The following is a 16,239-nucleotide window of genomic DNA, read 5'->3' as shown; positions in this document are numbered from 1 at the left end:
TCATTGGTTATACTGGAAATAAAAGCATCGTGATAGCTACGTCGCAATGAAAATGAAGTAAGCGTCGTTTACCTGAGGGTTACTCGGTTCCATTCGTCCTTGATACATAGCCAGTGACATCTTGGCATAGTTCAGAAATGCGTTACACCATGTGGACTGATTAATAGGACCAAAGGTGTGAGTTATCTGAACGGGCACATTGTGTCGACAAAAATTTAAGAATAGTCAGCTGTGACATACCAAACTAAAATGGTTCATTCCAACTTCGAGTTCATGATGGATTGGGATATTGTTTTGGATACGAACACCTAACGGAGTTTGAAGCTCGTTAAACATCCCGTTCAGTTCATCGAGGATCCTTCTGAAAATATAATAGGTCTATCACAAAACATGATAATAAACACGAAAGAATGAAATAGCAATAAAATTTTTGGACACGGCTTAAGATATCCACAACAATATATTGGTTTTTATTAGTGTAAAACCATAAAATACTGAAGAAATGAAAGAAAATAAGTAAATAAAATTAAATAAGTAATAGACGGAATGTTCTTCCAAGTAGTCAGTCACTGACATGTGGATAGTGATAGTGGTAAAAATGAATAAGTATTTAAATGTTGTTGTGTTACTCCGCTATACGACTTATACTTCCCAATCAAATACACTTTTGCTGCGCTGTCGCTATGAAGTTGTAATGAATTATACTCAGTTATAAGGAAATCGTGCGTTAATCAAAACGTGGACAAATCCTTTTCACAAAAGCAAACAGTTAGGCTAGTAGCACTGCTGATCAAAAATAAAAATAATAACACAATAACTAGAAAATGGAGATGCTAAACTGCTTATGAGCTACGCTGACATGCAGGAAGCATCTACAAACCAGTTCTTGATGTTTCATTTCCAATTCTAATGATTCACATAATTCTTCACGAAGGATCATTCAAGAATCTCAAACTCACATTGCTCCGATGAGATCCCTGCGCCGCTCGTCTGGATGGCTGACTGATTTACGAGCAGCCATGTCGATCAACGGTCGGACAGGATAATGTTGTTGAACCAGAGAGTGCATATCACGTCCCAGCTGAGTAGCTTCCTCTGGAACAAAAAATTTGCGAAAAATTCTTCAATTACTGTACTGAACTGTACCTTCGACTAAGCATGTGAACACAGTGTTTTGAACTCCTTTTCGTCTACCAGATGGCAATGAAATTCCATGTTTTGCTAGGTTATCTCTCAGCTCTTTGCCCACTTCCTTGGTCTTTGCCCTAAAAAGAATAGAATATTATGTAATTCGGAGAAAACAAATGATGTTTCTGAGAATAAGATCAAATCATTGTTCATTTCCCTAAATTCTCATTCATTGTCATGGAATTGTGTCCATGCATCGAACAGCAGCGATCTACTATTCTGAAAAGAAAACACAAAAAAGGAAAAAAAAAACAAAAGAAGATGCGGACAGTCTGAGGTAGATTCCAAGGAAGCTGCTGTTGAGGCATTCCGGAGCGGCGATTCGTCGCTTCAGCTCGGCTAGGGTTACCTGGAACAAGATGCACTAATTGTTTTAGATGAATACGAATGCCTGTCAAAGAAGTCCGAAGTGCTTTCTAATGAAATTTGGGTAAGATTTGGTGGTGCTCAAAATGTTGTCGGAACCTCAATAGTGCAATGCTTTACATAATCTATGTACAATGTGTAAATGTGTGTAAATTTTGACAGTGTGAGTCTATGGTTTCAAGACTTTGTGATAGCTGAGTCTCGCACGTAAACCCATGGAAGACCGAATAATTTTTCCGAAATGTCAAAATCTACTTTTGCTTAGCTACTACTTAATTACTCTCCAATTTGAATTTCATTTGCTTGGGTCGCAAAACTTGTATTTCGAACCTTCACCGAAACCCCTTAGATGACGAAAATGAAATTGCTCCATCGGAACTCGAAGTGGTAAGGAAACATATGAAGTGTTCAGCATTTCAATTTTCAATTTTTTTCGAGGATTAGCGACGCAGAAGTTAGGTAGTACTTAGTTGGGAGCACTTAGCCTCAAAGAACCTGTTTGAATTGACGCGAAGAAATCCCCAAGACATAGAAACAACCTACTTTGTTCTTGCTGATGTGATTAAGACGGCTGGGCACTTGGAAGAGCACTTCATCGTCCTTGGACTTGGGTTCAGATGATGTAGATGGAGAGGTCTCGCAACTTGATGACGACGAACCACCACCTGATATTATATGTTTTGACACTAGTTGTTCTTTTCTTAAGAATTTTGATCTAATTTGGTGTATGGATCATCTTTTGAAAAAAAGCTGTTATTCCCAAGTACTAACTGCACTCACTAATCCCAGAGTCGTTGCTGGACGAGTTCGACAAGACGGACGAGTTCGCCGACGAGCAGCTGAAAGGTGTGTACGAAGGGAAAGCGATCTGAAATTCTCATTTTAACTGTTGCAGTTAGAAAGAGGTATCTGAACGGGTTTGACTCGGGGGACCAACCGGTTGGCAGAACTCCCCGGCCATGAACTGAGGGGGCGGTTGATTCTCATCGCCTCGCATCGAGAATGGGGTTGAGTGGAACATCGGTGGTGGAGTCATCTATAAGAATATTACTATTGAATCACTAAGGAAGAGATTCCGGGTTGGTCCCGAGGGGAGCACCTACCATATTCATGTATTGATAGGTCTGGAAGTTTTGGTAGTACTCGCGTTTCGGAGTGTTCATCTCCATCGATGCATCCGTAAGCGGCCGCTTCCTAGTGTTCATTGAATTAGGCGCTGGTCCATTGCCAATACCCATATCACCGGACATTTTGGTATTCTGAATAGTAAAACGTTTAGGTTATTACGGTATAGCTAAAGGACTTTGGTTGCGGTAGCTTACGTCAGTTAGCATCACCACGAACTTCAGGTTTGTGAAAATTAACCGATCAACTGAGAAAAAAAGTGGAGAGGAAAACCTCCAGCAACCAAGGACACAACCATGGAAAATGTTATAATTGTCGTGCAACTACAGCACCGCCCAAAAACACTTCCAGGAACGCCCAAAATGTCCCGAAACCATTTTCTCGCAGCTCTCACGCCCTCCAACAGCGCCCGGACTCTCCCGGTAGGATTCGGTGGTGGTGATAGTGGTGGCCCCCTAACGCCCCATAGGGCATGCGGCGGCGCGGTGCGCTTCGCAGTAACAAGGTGCGAAAAGTGAGGATAAGATATAAAGCACCCCTTACGGAAGTTAGCATCACTGTTATCACTTCCTGGAGGAATCGGACGACACGGGATGACCTTTGTAGGACGAGCGTTTGCCGCTATCGTTGGACGGAAGTATTTGCGATGAAAATATTTGAGAATTGATATTTTTTTTAGAACTGGATGGTATAATAATCTATCTACTTTTCAAACAATTTCTAAACAATTTTCGTCATTTTTTGAGCTATTTTCTTCTATATTTGTCTGTTATTGTATGGTTATTTGAATCTCATTTTACTTCGGATTCACACTTTGTTACACGCTTAATTATTTAGTATTATAAACTTTTAAAAAGGGAGCGAGAAATTAACTCAGCGCCAAAAATTATCCGGACAAATGAAATCCTTTTTTTGCGAAAGTTTGGACTTCTTGCTACAACAGATCCAGAAGATAATTTCTTTGAAAAATTGTTCTTTTGAAATGAAAGGATCCTTCAGATGCAAAAGTTCGAAGCAAACTGCTGATGTATACGACAAATAATATCAAATAGGGAAGGAGACTCTGAGAAAAAAAAGCTTAGAAAAGTTTAAATTAAGAGAAAATACACTCGAATACGTCCAAAACAATTACGATGATACTCCTCCCATGTACGGCCAACATTGGCGCGAAAATTCGTATTGACGATCTGAAATGATCTATAGTCGCCTCGAAATTCTTCCATGTTCACGAGAAACAATACTTGTGGGCGGTGTGGTGCACCGCAGTAAAGATAAGTAAATCATGTAGTTGTTATAGATATCTGGCACAGAATTTTATGGCATCTAACCTCCTGGAAACCTAGCAAAAATTTTTTTCCCAAGACATTAAGGAGTAGCAGAAGAATTGATTTGACCTCTTCGTTGTATTACTGGAAATCAGTGAGCGCAGGTCACTGATTTTTGGTAGCCGGAAAGATGTAGATACGACCTTTGTAAAGCAGCCATTTCTCACTGTTCTTCTCTCCTTTTTATTTTTATTTTTTCTTTTATTTTTGTAGGAATACTAATGTCTACAATTAGTTAAACTAAATCTTTAACTGTTTAATAAGCTGTCATGACATTTCTCGGGGTGGCGATGTTTTCAAGAATTTCCAAAAACAGCAACATTTAATCCGAATCACCTTTCGTAAAATTCTACATTGACTTTAAATTAATGCAATAATTTCTTCCAGTTATTTCCATTGAAGTTAATGTAGATCATAATTCCAAATTTTCTAATTTGCCTGGGACTAATTTTACACTCTGATATTACTAGAAAAGTATTATTACTTTCACTACTCACGATTGTTGATGAGTTACATTAATTATATACATAATAATTGATTATTTTCATGCATTTCTCAGGATAAATAAGCTTTTTTCTCGTTGTTATTTCTGCTCTAGGATGATAAGCTGCTTTTTTCCTCCATTTAGATCTACTCAAAGCTGAAGATGTAGCTTTATAATTTCATTTCAAATCCGCAACGTGTGGATTTTCTTCACTTCAATCTTTATTCTATACGTTATGTATAAATCCCTTCACCCAATAATTTGAATTCCTTACTCAACACCTAACGTTTAGTTCCGCTTCAGTAAATCCCGAAGAAAATTTTTTTGTTTGGAACATTTGATCAGTAAAACGGTGCGGATTTTCCGGGATTACTCTGCTTTTCTAGCGAAAAAGTCTAGGATCCCATCAATGCATATATTGTTTGCACAGTAATATTTGCTGAAAATTTGTACTTCTTAGCGGATTCTCAGCCCGAATAAGCTGGACAGCGTGTGTTTTTGTGGAAGACGTTTGTTAGTAGCATATCGGTTTATTTCGCAGTTGATCACTGTTCAAACCCCCAGCATCTCTCCGTGGATAATCCGCTACTCATGGAACTGCGACAAAATCACTTCATTCAGAATGATGTACTCTACAGTTGCTGGAACTATTGAGGCGTGAGCTGAGAGCTCCGTTGAACGGAACTGAGCACCACAACTAATTTCTTGTTTTCTTTATCTGAAGTCATTTTATCACTTTTGTAAGGTAGTAATCTTATTCTCGTTAGAACCCAATCACTTTATTAATTTCCATTCTTTTCAGAATTTCCAAAAAAAGTTGTTTATATGTTCATTCTCATTTTGACTTTGAATAATGTGAAGATTCTCATCTTCACCAGTTTATTTTGTGACCTAAAGTTTTTATTCCCACCATTTTAGGGCAGGGAGCGTTTGAAAAAAAAACATTCTTTGTCTCCTGAATTTTCTTATAAGCGGAAAGTTCTAATTAAACATATTTCAGAAGAAAAAACAACAAAAAAAGGAAAAAGTTTTTCCATAGAGGCGTCCTTTTCTAAACTTCTCGCCTTGATTTTTTTCTTGTTGCTACCCTAGTTCTATAAGTCTCCTATACTGATCAAACATACACTACTAAAAAACCCTCCCCAGGTTATAACGAACCTCCTAAAGCTACATTTGACTTGAATAAATCTCTCCAAGTACGTTTTATTGCTATTATCAACCAATTACAATATGCCGCCTTATTTACGAGGATCCGCTCACGATTCAATTGTCACCCGCGGACGATCGTGGGGGCACATTTTCGAGGAAGGCGATGGCCCTAAAGAATCATCTGAAGAATTTATGGGTTTTTGTTGAGGGTTCGTTTAGTTTTCTCAAATGTCCTTAGATTTTCCGCTGCTCGCTCGTCTTCTCAACAGTCGTTATTTCCATCTGGAGGATGGAAAAATTCATAAATACTGTAATTTCACTTGTTAATTAAATTAGATAATGTTGTCCTTTCACTCAATTATATTTCTTAGGAAATTTTGAAGAAAAGATATTTCTGATTCGTTTCGTTCCTAATAAGTAAAGTACCCTAAGAAGTAATCTTGGCACCTCCTAGTAAAGAAAAATGACAGGAAAATGACGGCGACTTGGAGAGGAACAAGGATACCACACGTTCTGATAAAACTGGGAGTTGAAATCTTACCAGTGGCTAAAGTTCTGTACAAATATTTCGTACGAATATTTCTGAATAGTCCAGCTTCCTGTGTCAGGAATTTAAGGATCCAAAATACTCCAGTTCAAAGAAGTGGCTGTACCGTCTAGTCGTGTGGCTATTAAAAGATAATAACTCTTATCCACATTATATTTCTATCCTTTTTCATTTTCTTTCTTTTATTCTATTTTTTCTATTAAACATATTATTTTATTTAACTTGGATCCGGCAGTTCTTACGTGTTCACCGTTTATGTAACTTCCCACAGCACGCTCATACTTTTCATAGACCCAGATCGTTTCATGGAAGATGTTTTTTTTGGATAATTTACATTGTTCGAGGCCAATTTCGAATTACCGTAGGCTACAGCAAACAGCAAATCCATTCACTTTAGTTAATCTCTACCGCATGCCGACACTAAGTGCGATCAGATCGCTGGCGCTAGCACCTCCAGAGCCATGGTGAGGCATGCCGCAGGCAGAAGCGACCACATCGAGGGTATGACACCTTCACGGATTGTCAGAGCGGTGTCGGCGGCATCATCGTGGATATGGTCCTGAAAAATGCAGCAATACACGTGCGTTTGCATATCTGGAAGGGCTCGAATATTTCTATGAGGTGCGCTCGCCGAATGAAATCATCAATTTTGAAGAGAATTTGCCGAATTAGTTGATTTGTTCTCGAAAATATCAAGCATAAAGCTCCTACTAACTACACTGACGTAGTATCATAGATCCGTTGAAGCATTTCCATTTTTTAAGGCGCTGACCGCAGATGTTTGGACGTTTACCAGCTGTCAGGAGGAATCTGATACAGATCGCACAAATTTTCTTTTTTCTTATTTCTTGCTTGCTTTTGCAGCTTTTTCTTTCAACTTCCGAATTTTTATTTCTTGAAGCTTTCAATAAATATTGATGTTAACTTTAGGAAATAGTTCGATAACTTAAAACTGGGTTTCCATAAATTCATTACTATTTGATTCTAGAATATACCATAAAGTCTTTGAGAAAGATCTACGAGATATTTGAAATGGCTGACGAATATGTAAACAAGAAGATGCACGTATTAGGCGATTGTTCGATTAAACTTAAAGGCATCACCCCACGAATCTGAGGTGGTGCAGATTGCAGGTGGAGTATTCTTATAAGAGATAGTAGATTATCGAGAGGAGAGTGATTTCGTCCATTTCTTCCTAACTGCCGTAAAAAACGGCCCGGAAGATGCGGCGCCGCGCAAGGCTGGCGCTCTCCACTCGAACTCCCTGTAGAAAATAGTGCGCCAGAACGCCTGAAGCCGTATCTTCCGGGACGTTTCTTGCGGCAATTAGGAAGAAATGGACGGAATCACCTTCCTCTCAATAATCTACTATCCCTTATAAGAATACTCCACCTGAAATCCGTACCACCTCAGATTCGTGGAATAATACCTTTAAGATTGAATGTTTGTCGAGAGAGGTTTACTACAAGTCTAAGGTCTGTAGTCGATCATTTTGTAAGAAGAAAATTATTTCCACCAAATTTTAGAGCTAATTTATGATAACAACTTGAGCTTCCATTTCAAAATCCTAATTTAGGCTATGTAACTGAAAGTTAGAGTGAATCGTAACGAGTCACTGAAGATCCCGCCGAATAGGCGGTGTATCTGTTGACGAAAATAAATGAATTTAACTTTTTTAAAAATTTTCTTCTTTAAAATGAACCTACGATGTACGCGTAGAATAAGACGAGGAGCTAATTGTTTTCTAGTTTTCTATCTTTTTTTTTGCTTTTCATTGAATATTTATTTATTTATAGGTGTCTGTATGGATGCAGTTCGTACAAGTATTAAAAAAAACCTGAATCAGTGTTTTATTACGAACCAGAAATAAGAATTATACACTACATGTAGTAACGTAGACACGGAATAAGACGAATAATTATTTTTTTCACATCTTCCATCTTTTTTTTTGCTTTGTGCCTTCATAACTTTTAATATTTATTTTTTCTGTAAAGAACAAAGTTTATACGTTTGTCTGATGTAATTCATGTTGCTTTAAAAACACCCAAATAAATTATTTATTACTGACTAGAAAGAAGAATATAGAAGTGAGTATATTAACTTTGTGTCCAGAGAATCTTTGTTTCTCCAGTAGATCTTGATTTAAGAGATGGGCCATCTCATCCGGATCCTCTTAGATCTGCTCGCTAACCGCTGCAGGTGTCAATCTGTTGATCCTCCGAGCACCGGGAACATAACCGAAGGCATGCCTCGGCACGTAACTCCGGGGCCTCACAGTCAATTGGTGAGTAAATCGTTACAGTGTCCTCGGTTATTTGTCAGTACATCGGAGTGCTCCTGACTCTGAATCACGATTTATTATTGAACGGAAGATTGCTGACGAGAGTGTGGGAATTGAGGGCAATTTTCAAGCAATTTCTTGTTTTGGATCCATGGTCAGGAGTGAAGTGTGCTCGGATTCCTATATAAAGGATGCAGGATTGAAAGAAAACTTTTAGTTTTACCAATTTCCCAAGTCTCATTTCATCGTCATCTCAATAGTTTCGAGGAAGCTTACGGACGCTGTTATCGCTCCGCTTTTATAGAAAAAAGCTGCTGAAAGTTTCATCTGTGTCCGTAGTTTTCTAGACTTACGAAGATGTAAGAAGATGAGCCTGCTCAGTTCTCGAATTCTATATGGGGTGGATATTCCCGTACATCCAGGGCATCTGAACGCTGTAAGGGTTGTTACAAATGACTATTTTCACGCAGTGGTTTTCGCAGAATCCAATTTTGACGAAAATAATCCCTGATTTTCATCCGTGAAAAAATATTCCCAGAAAAAACTAGTCAGTCAGTTCTCGAAGAGTGTCCAAGAACGTCATCGGTGTGGCAGAAAACTGCATAAATCAGAGTCAAAACGGTTTATTTTCTTGTTTTTTCAGATGCCCTGGATGTACGGGATGCGTCTAGGAAAATATGTACACGGTAAGATTTGAAAATGTAAAAAAGGGAGGTGCTATCAAAATCCTTGGATTTACTCTGAAAGGAGCTGGAATGCAGTCAAAAATTTAATCTCTGCGGGAGATTTACACGATCGAATAATGATGTTAATGATACATTTTTGCCGCTGTCGAAATAATTTTGTATTGATTGAGAATGATCAATGATCCATGCGCCATTATTGATCCATCCACCACATATAATTAATTTTCGGCATTAAAGGCATCAATGGAGAGGAGGGTGATTACGTCCATTTCTTCCTAATTGCCGTTGAAAACGGCCCTGAAGATACGACTTCGAGCGTTCCGGCGCTCTATTTTCTACAGGGAGTTCGACTGGAGCGCGCCAGCCTTGTGCACGCGCCGCATCTTCCGGACCGTTTTTTACGCCAATTAGGGAGGAATGGACAGAATCACCCTCGTCTCCATAATCTACTATCCCGTATACGAATACTCCACCTGAAATCTGAACCACCTCAGATTCGTGGGATGATGCCTTTAATTGCATCTACTCGTGAAAATCGTTAGTCGATACTCATTCCAGAGAGACGGATTGAAATGTCATAGTGAGGAACAACTAGTGAAAAAATCGAAATCTTCGCGACTGTCAAGCATCGTTGGGTAACGTTTGCCATGTGATTATCTGTACTTATGTTCACCAGTACGACCGCGACGCATTAGCAACTCATTCGTTTCGTGACAGACCGAGAGACAGACAGACACAAACACACACAGACTCGCAGATCATACTCCTCTCTCCCTTTTCTTTCTCTCCTTTCCCTTTCCCCTCTCATTCTGCCCTCAGGTGTGCCGCAGTCGAAAGCGCAGCGCGGTTCTCCGAACAAACATAAGTACCGAAGTCTGTATGTTTTACTGTTTTATTAATCTCTCCGGACTTGGAGGAGATAATGCCAACTTTTCTGCTGACTTCTCATATACACTTCATACCACTGTAAACATAGTATCAGAACTAAATCACAGGAATTCCACATAATAGTACTTCGTTACCGGAATGTTCTCAAAGTTTACACTTTATTCTGTTTGGGATCCTCGTGTCGCTGTTGAGAAACTGAGATGAATGTACTTTGACGAGCAAATACATCTGCAATAAAAGTTGTTATCGCGGCAAAAAGCACAGCTGTTCAAAATTTTGCAGCAAATGTAATCAGATAAGTAGTTGTCGAAGTAGAAGTCGTCTAGGGAAAATTTACCTTGACCAATTTACAGAGAGAAATATGTGTAAGAAAATAGAGAGAGAGAGAGATTTTATAGCTAGTTTCGGATTCATCAATTGGCTTTGCTGAATGCTGCGCACATTTTCTGCGCTTACGATTCGACTGACCTAAAAATGTTCGCAACTCTCTGCTCGTTAATTCTTTCTGAGACTAATTATGAATAGACGGACGTTGGTTATGGGGGGAGGGGGAAGTCAGAAGTTGTTGACGGTCAGAACGTCTCTCCATTGCGTGCTAAGCGCTGCTCAATCTAAATTTGTAAAGAAGGAAAGTCTGAGAGCTCCACTGAAAGTTCAGGATTTTAAGCAAAATTAAGTATATCTTGGTAGTGTTTTGAATAGAAATGATGTAGGGAATTACTGGTTACGTACACCAATTGCTACAGTTCAGAAGTTTTGTGTGCAGTTCTTATCACTTCGATAGTGTTCAGAAATCGGAAAAACTATTACAAGCGATATGAGGAAGAGAAAAAAAGCGTCCAAAAATACAGCATTTTTTTTTGAAGAATTAAAACTTTCATTTTATAGTAGCTTTCGCTTCTTCAAAATTTTATTTTTAATTTCTTTAACACTGAAAAAACTAACATCGTATTAATACTTATTATTTACTATTTTATTATTATTATTTATTTACCCCTTTATTTTGCTCCCTCTTTTATTCCAAGAGTAATGATTATGGTGTTCCTAAAAGATCCCCCTAACCATTCCCTGAATTTAGTTCCTAGAGTCTACACATATGTAGTTCTCTTTTCAACATGAAAAACAATTCTCATCAGTCTCTACCACTTCGGTGTCACCTAAAAGGCGGCTTCCTCAGTGGTCTGACCAGAATTGAGCCGATAAAAGTTAAAAGCGATAAAAACGACGAATAGGCAAACATCAACAACAGCCCGTGGAGCCCTCGTCCTCGTAGCGGCAGATAAGAAACCGGGCTCGTTCGCAATTAATAGAGTTTCGATGCTTCACAGACGTAAACGGGGTGCGCTTCCTCCTTTGCGACAAATATTATTCGCTTTCCTTTATGAAATTCTATATTAATGGTGGTTTTGTGGATTCCTCCTCAACAACATGCCCTAGAACGTTTTATGGCTTTCTTTTTATTACTATTTTCATTACAGTGTGAGTTGCTTCGTCTAATGTGATCTTAGAAATTCGTGGTTATAAGGCGAAAACAAACGCCAATAATCGTTCACGGTTGTAGCGCAGCTGGTAAGAGGTTCGGCTATAACTGCACTGTCGATGGTTCAAAACCGCCGTATAGCCGTGGAAACTCTATTCTTTACTTTTAAGGAAAATACAATACATAATGTATTTAAAGTCTGTAACTATTAACAACATCTGCTGGCCTTGAAGTATTCGGGAAAATTTTTGGCGCCACTATTTTCCATCATTTTTCACACTGAATAGTTTGCAGATGTCCTTTCTCTCCACCTTCTGTTCCTATAACTATTTCATTGAGTTCCTCAGTAGCAATCATTGTAAAAAACCAAAGTTTCTGGTGATTATTAGGATCTGCGCTACCATAAACAATTTGTGAAAGTTAAAGCGTTATTCAATCATCTTGTTAGGTTTGAGTAGTGCAACTTTTTTCTCACTGCTTTTTCCTCCAGGGAAGTACGTGCTTTCGATGAGCTACTCTGGGACGGGGCTTTTTCCAGGCTACAATTGTACGGTATGACTCATAGGCTTGTAGTAAAGTCTTGTCATTCAAGCATGAGTTGAAGAAACAGTCAGACGGTCCGCCTCCACCACTCCTCGACGACATTCGAAACAAAGATAAACGACTGTTTTCCTAACGGTCGCGTTCTTTTCGTGTTTCTGCCCTTGTCTTCGAAGCTCTCGTGCTTTTTCTGTCAGACCTTTCTAATAGTGCTACGATGTAAACATTTGCTTTTCTTCCTGTAACTTTACGTTGACTTATGTTTGCTTCCACTGATAAATGAGGGTCAGAGAAAAAAACAGATCTGGGCAACAGCTGAGCTGACAGCCATCCGTATAATTCGGCAAGTATGAAAGATAAAATAATGCACATTTCAGGAGTTTTGGTAGAGTTCGGAAAAACTGGCCTTCGCCACAAGAGAACTTAGGCGACTCCTAGGTCACTAAAGGAATGAACGAGGCTAAAACAACTGATCGAAATGAATCCTCGTGTGTGCTGGACCCTGTGGTTAGAAAAGTAAAATATTATGGGGATTAGAAGCAATTACATTCCTCCTGAAATTATTGTGATGGACCTGAAAAAGACACATGAAGGAGTACATTATCCCACTATCTGCTCAGAAGACCAACGCGGTGATGCTGAGTGCTCATACGAAGATAATTACCTTTTTTCATCAAATTTCCTTTAAACTCTATGGAGCAACGACTTACGACTGTTCACTGGGGTTTACTGCAAGCAAATAATGTCAGCCTCACCTGAGTTTATGCTTCTTGATCCTCAAATCTTCTGTTTCGCAGATTGCTGAGCGTTTCAGAACTTTACTATTAGAAAGGGCAAGGGCATGTAATTCGAGAAAGGCGATCCCGAACGAGTGAAAAGTTTTGTTGTAAATTATTGAATTGTTAGATTGTTGGGCTGTTTCAGCTACAAGAAATATTTGCACTTTTGAGAAGAATATAATGTTGGAGAAATCGTCCACAAGCACTTAATTCAAATTTATGGGGGAATAGCCAAGAAAAAGGAACGATAAAATTTTATGAAATTCTTTCGCTGTTATTCTCTAGCCAATTAAAAAAATAGCATCATGTTTACGTTTTTTTCAAATTCGAATGTGAGCCCAGGAGAAAGTGGTTGGGGTGAAAAAGGCCGATGAATACGGAATCGAATTGTTTCTAATGTACAATATTTCAAGGAAAAATCGCAGCGCGCACCATAGATGTTTACTAAAACACCTCTGACCGTATCTTCTTGATGGTTACGGTAGCTCTCGGATTTTACTCTGGCTTCTTCGAATTCACGGACTTGCTTGACTATGAGAGTTTATCTGATCAGTCCACGTTTAAGTAACTGGAGATCTACCGCCGGTGAGACTGTGTTCTTCCCCGTAATGAAAGAAGGGCTTGTTTTATGAGGAACAGCTGTTACTCAATTGCAACCTTCACTTTTTTGTAAAACAATTGTTGTGGAACACACGACATTCGTATGACACACACACGTAGCCGTATTTTCACTTAACATATCCTGCGCGGAAGAATTTTTGGAATTCTCTTATCAAGAAATAAAAGTCGTCTTAATTGTTCTCCACTACATAGCCTCTCGGAATAATTTCGCTCAGTCATTCCTCACCCTCCCCACTCAGTTTATGGCACGATCAGCTTTTCGACATTAAAAACTGACGCAGACACTCCAGGAGTGTGATAAGAATTGCTCCGCAGCGTTGGCGTAATCCGAAAAAAATGACTGAGAAGGAAATTTGATGAGTCAAAAGTGGTGCATTCGAGGAATTCCTCTATTTTGAGGCTTCGTTTAAAGTAGCTGCGTTTGACCACTTCTGTTCACTTAGAAGGATATATAGGACAGAAATGACAATTGCAATAATCGTTGACTTCGTGAATGATTTATATTTACATGATACTTTCCATAATTTTGCTTTGATCCTGTTGGAACAGGGAAATAAAGAAAAATGCGTTTCTGTGGCTTTTCAATTTAGGATACAGAAGAAGAAAGGAGAGGTTGGGTTTCTGAGAATGGTTGCATCTCAGAGGTATCTATTTTCTAAAGGAGCAGAACCGAGGAAAGAGGAGGAAACGCTATCGTTGTCAGTTCCCTTCGCCTGAGTGCATGAAGGAAACGAAACCTTACTCGCGGAGATTTTCTTATCTCGCTGAACCAGATCGTCACTATGCGATGTAGACACCTTCATGAGCACCATCGATCTGGATTTTTCTATTTTGGTGCTTCAGTTCATTCGGTTGGCCCTGCCCTGGACATTGCAGTATCTCCATGAGTAGCCTTACTATATTCTGTCGCGGGTGCGACCGTTGTGAAGGAGTTGAGGTCAATCTTCCAACTGAAGCGACCAAGGGACCAGTAGATAATTAAGCTCCATGCTAGAACTTTTCCCTAGGAAAGTTTCCAAACAGTTTGTTATTTTTCTAATAATCCGAGGATTTTTTTCAATGTGATTTGTTCCTTAGATGTTCTGTAATCACTAACAATGAACTTCTATAGAAGGTATGGTTTTTAGTAGAGTCTTCCTGAGTCTTATTCTGCATGAAGCATTTGAGAAGATATGTTAGAAATGATCTGACTTCCCGGTCCTTAAATAAGGTGACAGTGGCGAAACGTTAGCCGTTGTAGTGACTGTTAACAGTCTTGGCGTTTGCCTCGCATCGATAATCGAAAAGTTGCTGTTATTATGCTAAGATTGGAAGAAGGTTGAATTTTTTTTCTTCCCGAGCTTCTTGCTGAGCCTATTTAGCAACCTCGACTTCTTTTTGAGTCTGATGTTGGGCGTAAGCGATGTCGCCAAGGTAAAGAAAATTACAACACTAAATCGAATGTCTGCGGATGAGGGGGATAAGTTGATCCACTTCCTCTCCCCCGTAGACATTCGACTTGGTTCAGTTGTTCGGAAAAATCTATGTCCATTGTAATACTCGTACCTATGCTACTTTCACTCAAATATTTGAAACTAAACATACATAGTTGTTTAGCTGTTATCCTTACCTGTTTCCATGTGATGTTAATTACCGAAGTTTCGCATAACTTATGTTGATAGAGACGACTTTTGTTCGTCCTCTTTAGAAATTCTCCTTTTTCATTTCAAAGCGTTCTTCTTTTCACTCACTTTCCAATCGAATTCTAAAAAAAAACAATAACATCGTGCTGTTAGTTCGGTTAGTGCCACTCATTTATTACTTCAAATATTGCAGCAATTTCCGCAAAGCGATGTGTTACAAATTACTTGTAGGCCAACCTTTGCACGTTATCTCGCAGAAGTGCACGGAACGCTCTGCATCTGTTACATATGCGAATGAAAATCATGAAGTTTTCTTTCTCTTGGCATCCTAATCCCATTTCAACATACCATCAACAAAACAAAAGTCCTTCAATCTGCCCGTCATCCGGGGAATTCTTTTCGTTTTTCTTTGCGCATTAGAGATTCTTCGGCTACGAAAATAACCATAAGCTTCAAAATTTCCAGCATCATTTAATCCCACTGGTAATCGTGCGCCACGATCAGATAAAGGAAAGGCACAAAGTTCATCGCCATCCATTCTTCTTAGCTTCTGTTGTAACGTATTACATCGCAATGGTTCATGTGCCCTCTCCAAAAAAACCCATCTCTAGTGTTTCCGGATGTTCCTCAGATCCGTTATTCTCGGGAAATAGGTTTAGGTTACTCACGTGCTTCTCTTTCCTCGGTCGTTCTCAGTCTCAAAGTTTATTCAGTCGACCATCTCGTGAAAGCATTTCATATGCTCAATACATTCGTACCAGCCATTTCTTGGATATTTTTTTTTCTGGGAGATAGATATAACGTGCGGATGCACGCAGACATTCACTTGTTGTTGTGCGGACGACGACAAAATTTCACCACATCGAGTCCCACGTTCCCTCCGCTTCGCTCCTCATAAAATCAACACGAAAAAGCGTTACGTTACGTGCAACACTCACACGGTGCGATAACCCACTGAAAGATTGATAAGCGGCTGGTTGCGTAGCATGTGGTCACTTGACAATGCATCCTCGCTTAACAACAAAAAACCATTCTTTCGCGATGGTCCGCTGCTCGCTGCCATCTCTGCCGCTCTCTCTTGGAAATCTGTGGATAATCCATCAGCTGAAGTGAAGGCTTTCCCTCGATTTCAGTACCGCTCTCTAGTGGGAGAACCGT

General features: G+C 39.3%; 2 protein-coding genes across 3 annotated transcripts; one reads left to right on the top strand and one right to left on the bottom strand.

Annotated features, from left to right (window-relative positions):
* RB195_005556 (uncharacterized protein) lies at nucleotides 1-16,144 on the bottom strand (the record flags this gene model as incomplete). Of its 2 annotated transcripts, XM_064178131.1 has the most annotated exons (12): nucleotides 1-12; nucleotides 73-186; nucleotides 241-361; nucleotides 960-1,095; nucleotides 1,147-1,265; nucleotides 1,458-1,537; nucleotides 2,098-2,219; nucleotides 2,335-2,422; nucleotides 2,492-2,590; nucleotides 2,658-2,813; nucleotides 6,636-6,743; nucleotides 16,037-16,144. In XM_064178131.1, 12 exons carry the CDS (start codon nucleotides 16,142-16,144, stop codon nucleotides 1-3), a joined length of 1,263 nt encoding a protein of 420 aa, XP_064035211.1. The 2 variants fall into 2 exon arrangements, with proteins under 2 accessions (XP_064035211.1, XP_064035213.1); XM_064178132.1 differs by lacking the exons at nucleotides 6,636-6,743; nucleotides 16,037-16,144 and adding an exon at nucleotides 3,223-3,234.
* Nucleotides 8,334-9,790, top strand: RB195_005557 (uncharacterized protein; the record flags this gene model as incomplete). Its single annotated transcript, XM_064178133.1, has 2 exons — nucleotides 8,334-8,468; nucleotides 9,710-9,790. The coding sequence occupies 2 exons, from the start codon at nucleotides 8,334-8,336 to the stop codon at nucleotides 9,788-9,790; spliced, it is 216 nt and encodes a 71-aa protein (XP_064035212.1).
* Nucleotides 16,145-16,239: the final 95 nt, after the last annotated feature.

The sequence above is a fragment of the Necator americanus genome, chromosome I, assembly GCF_031761385.1.
Source record: "Necator americanus strain Aroian chromosome I, whole genome shotgun sequence".
Lineage (NCBI taxonomy): Eukaryota > Metazoa > Nematoda > Chromadorea > Rhabditida > Ancylostomatidae > Necator > Necator americanus.
This window is presented reverse-complemented; position numbering and strand designations above follow the sequence as displayed.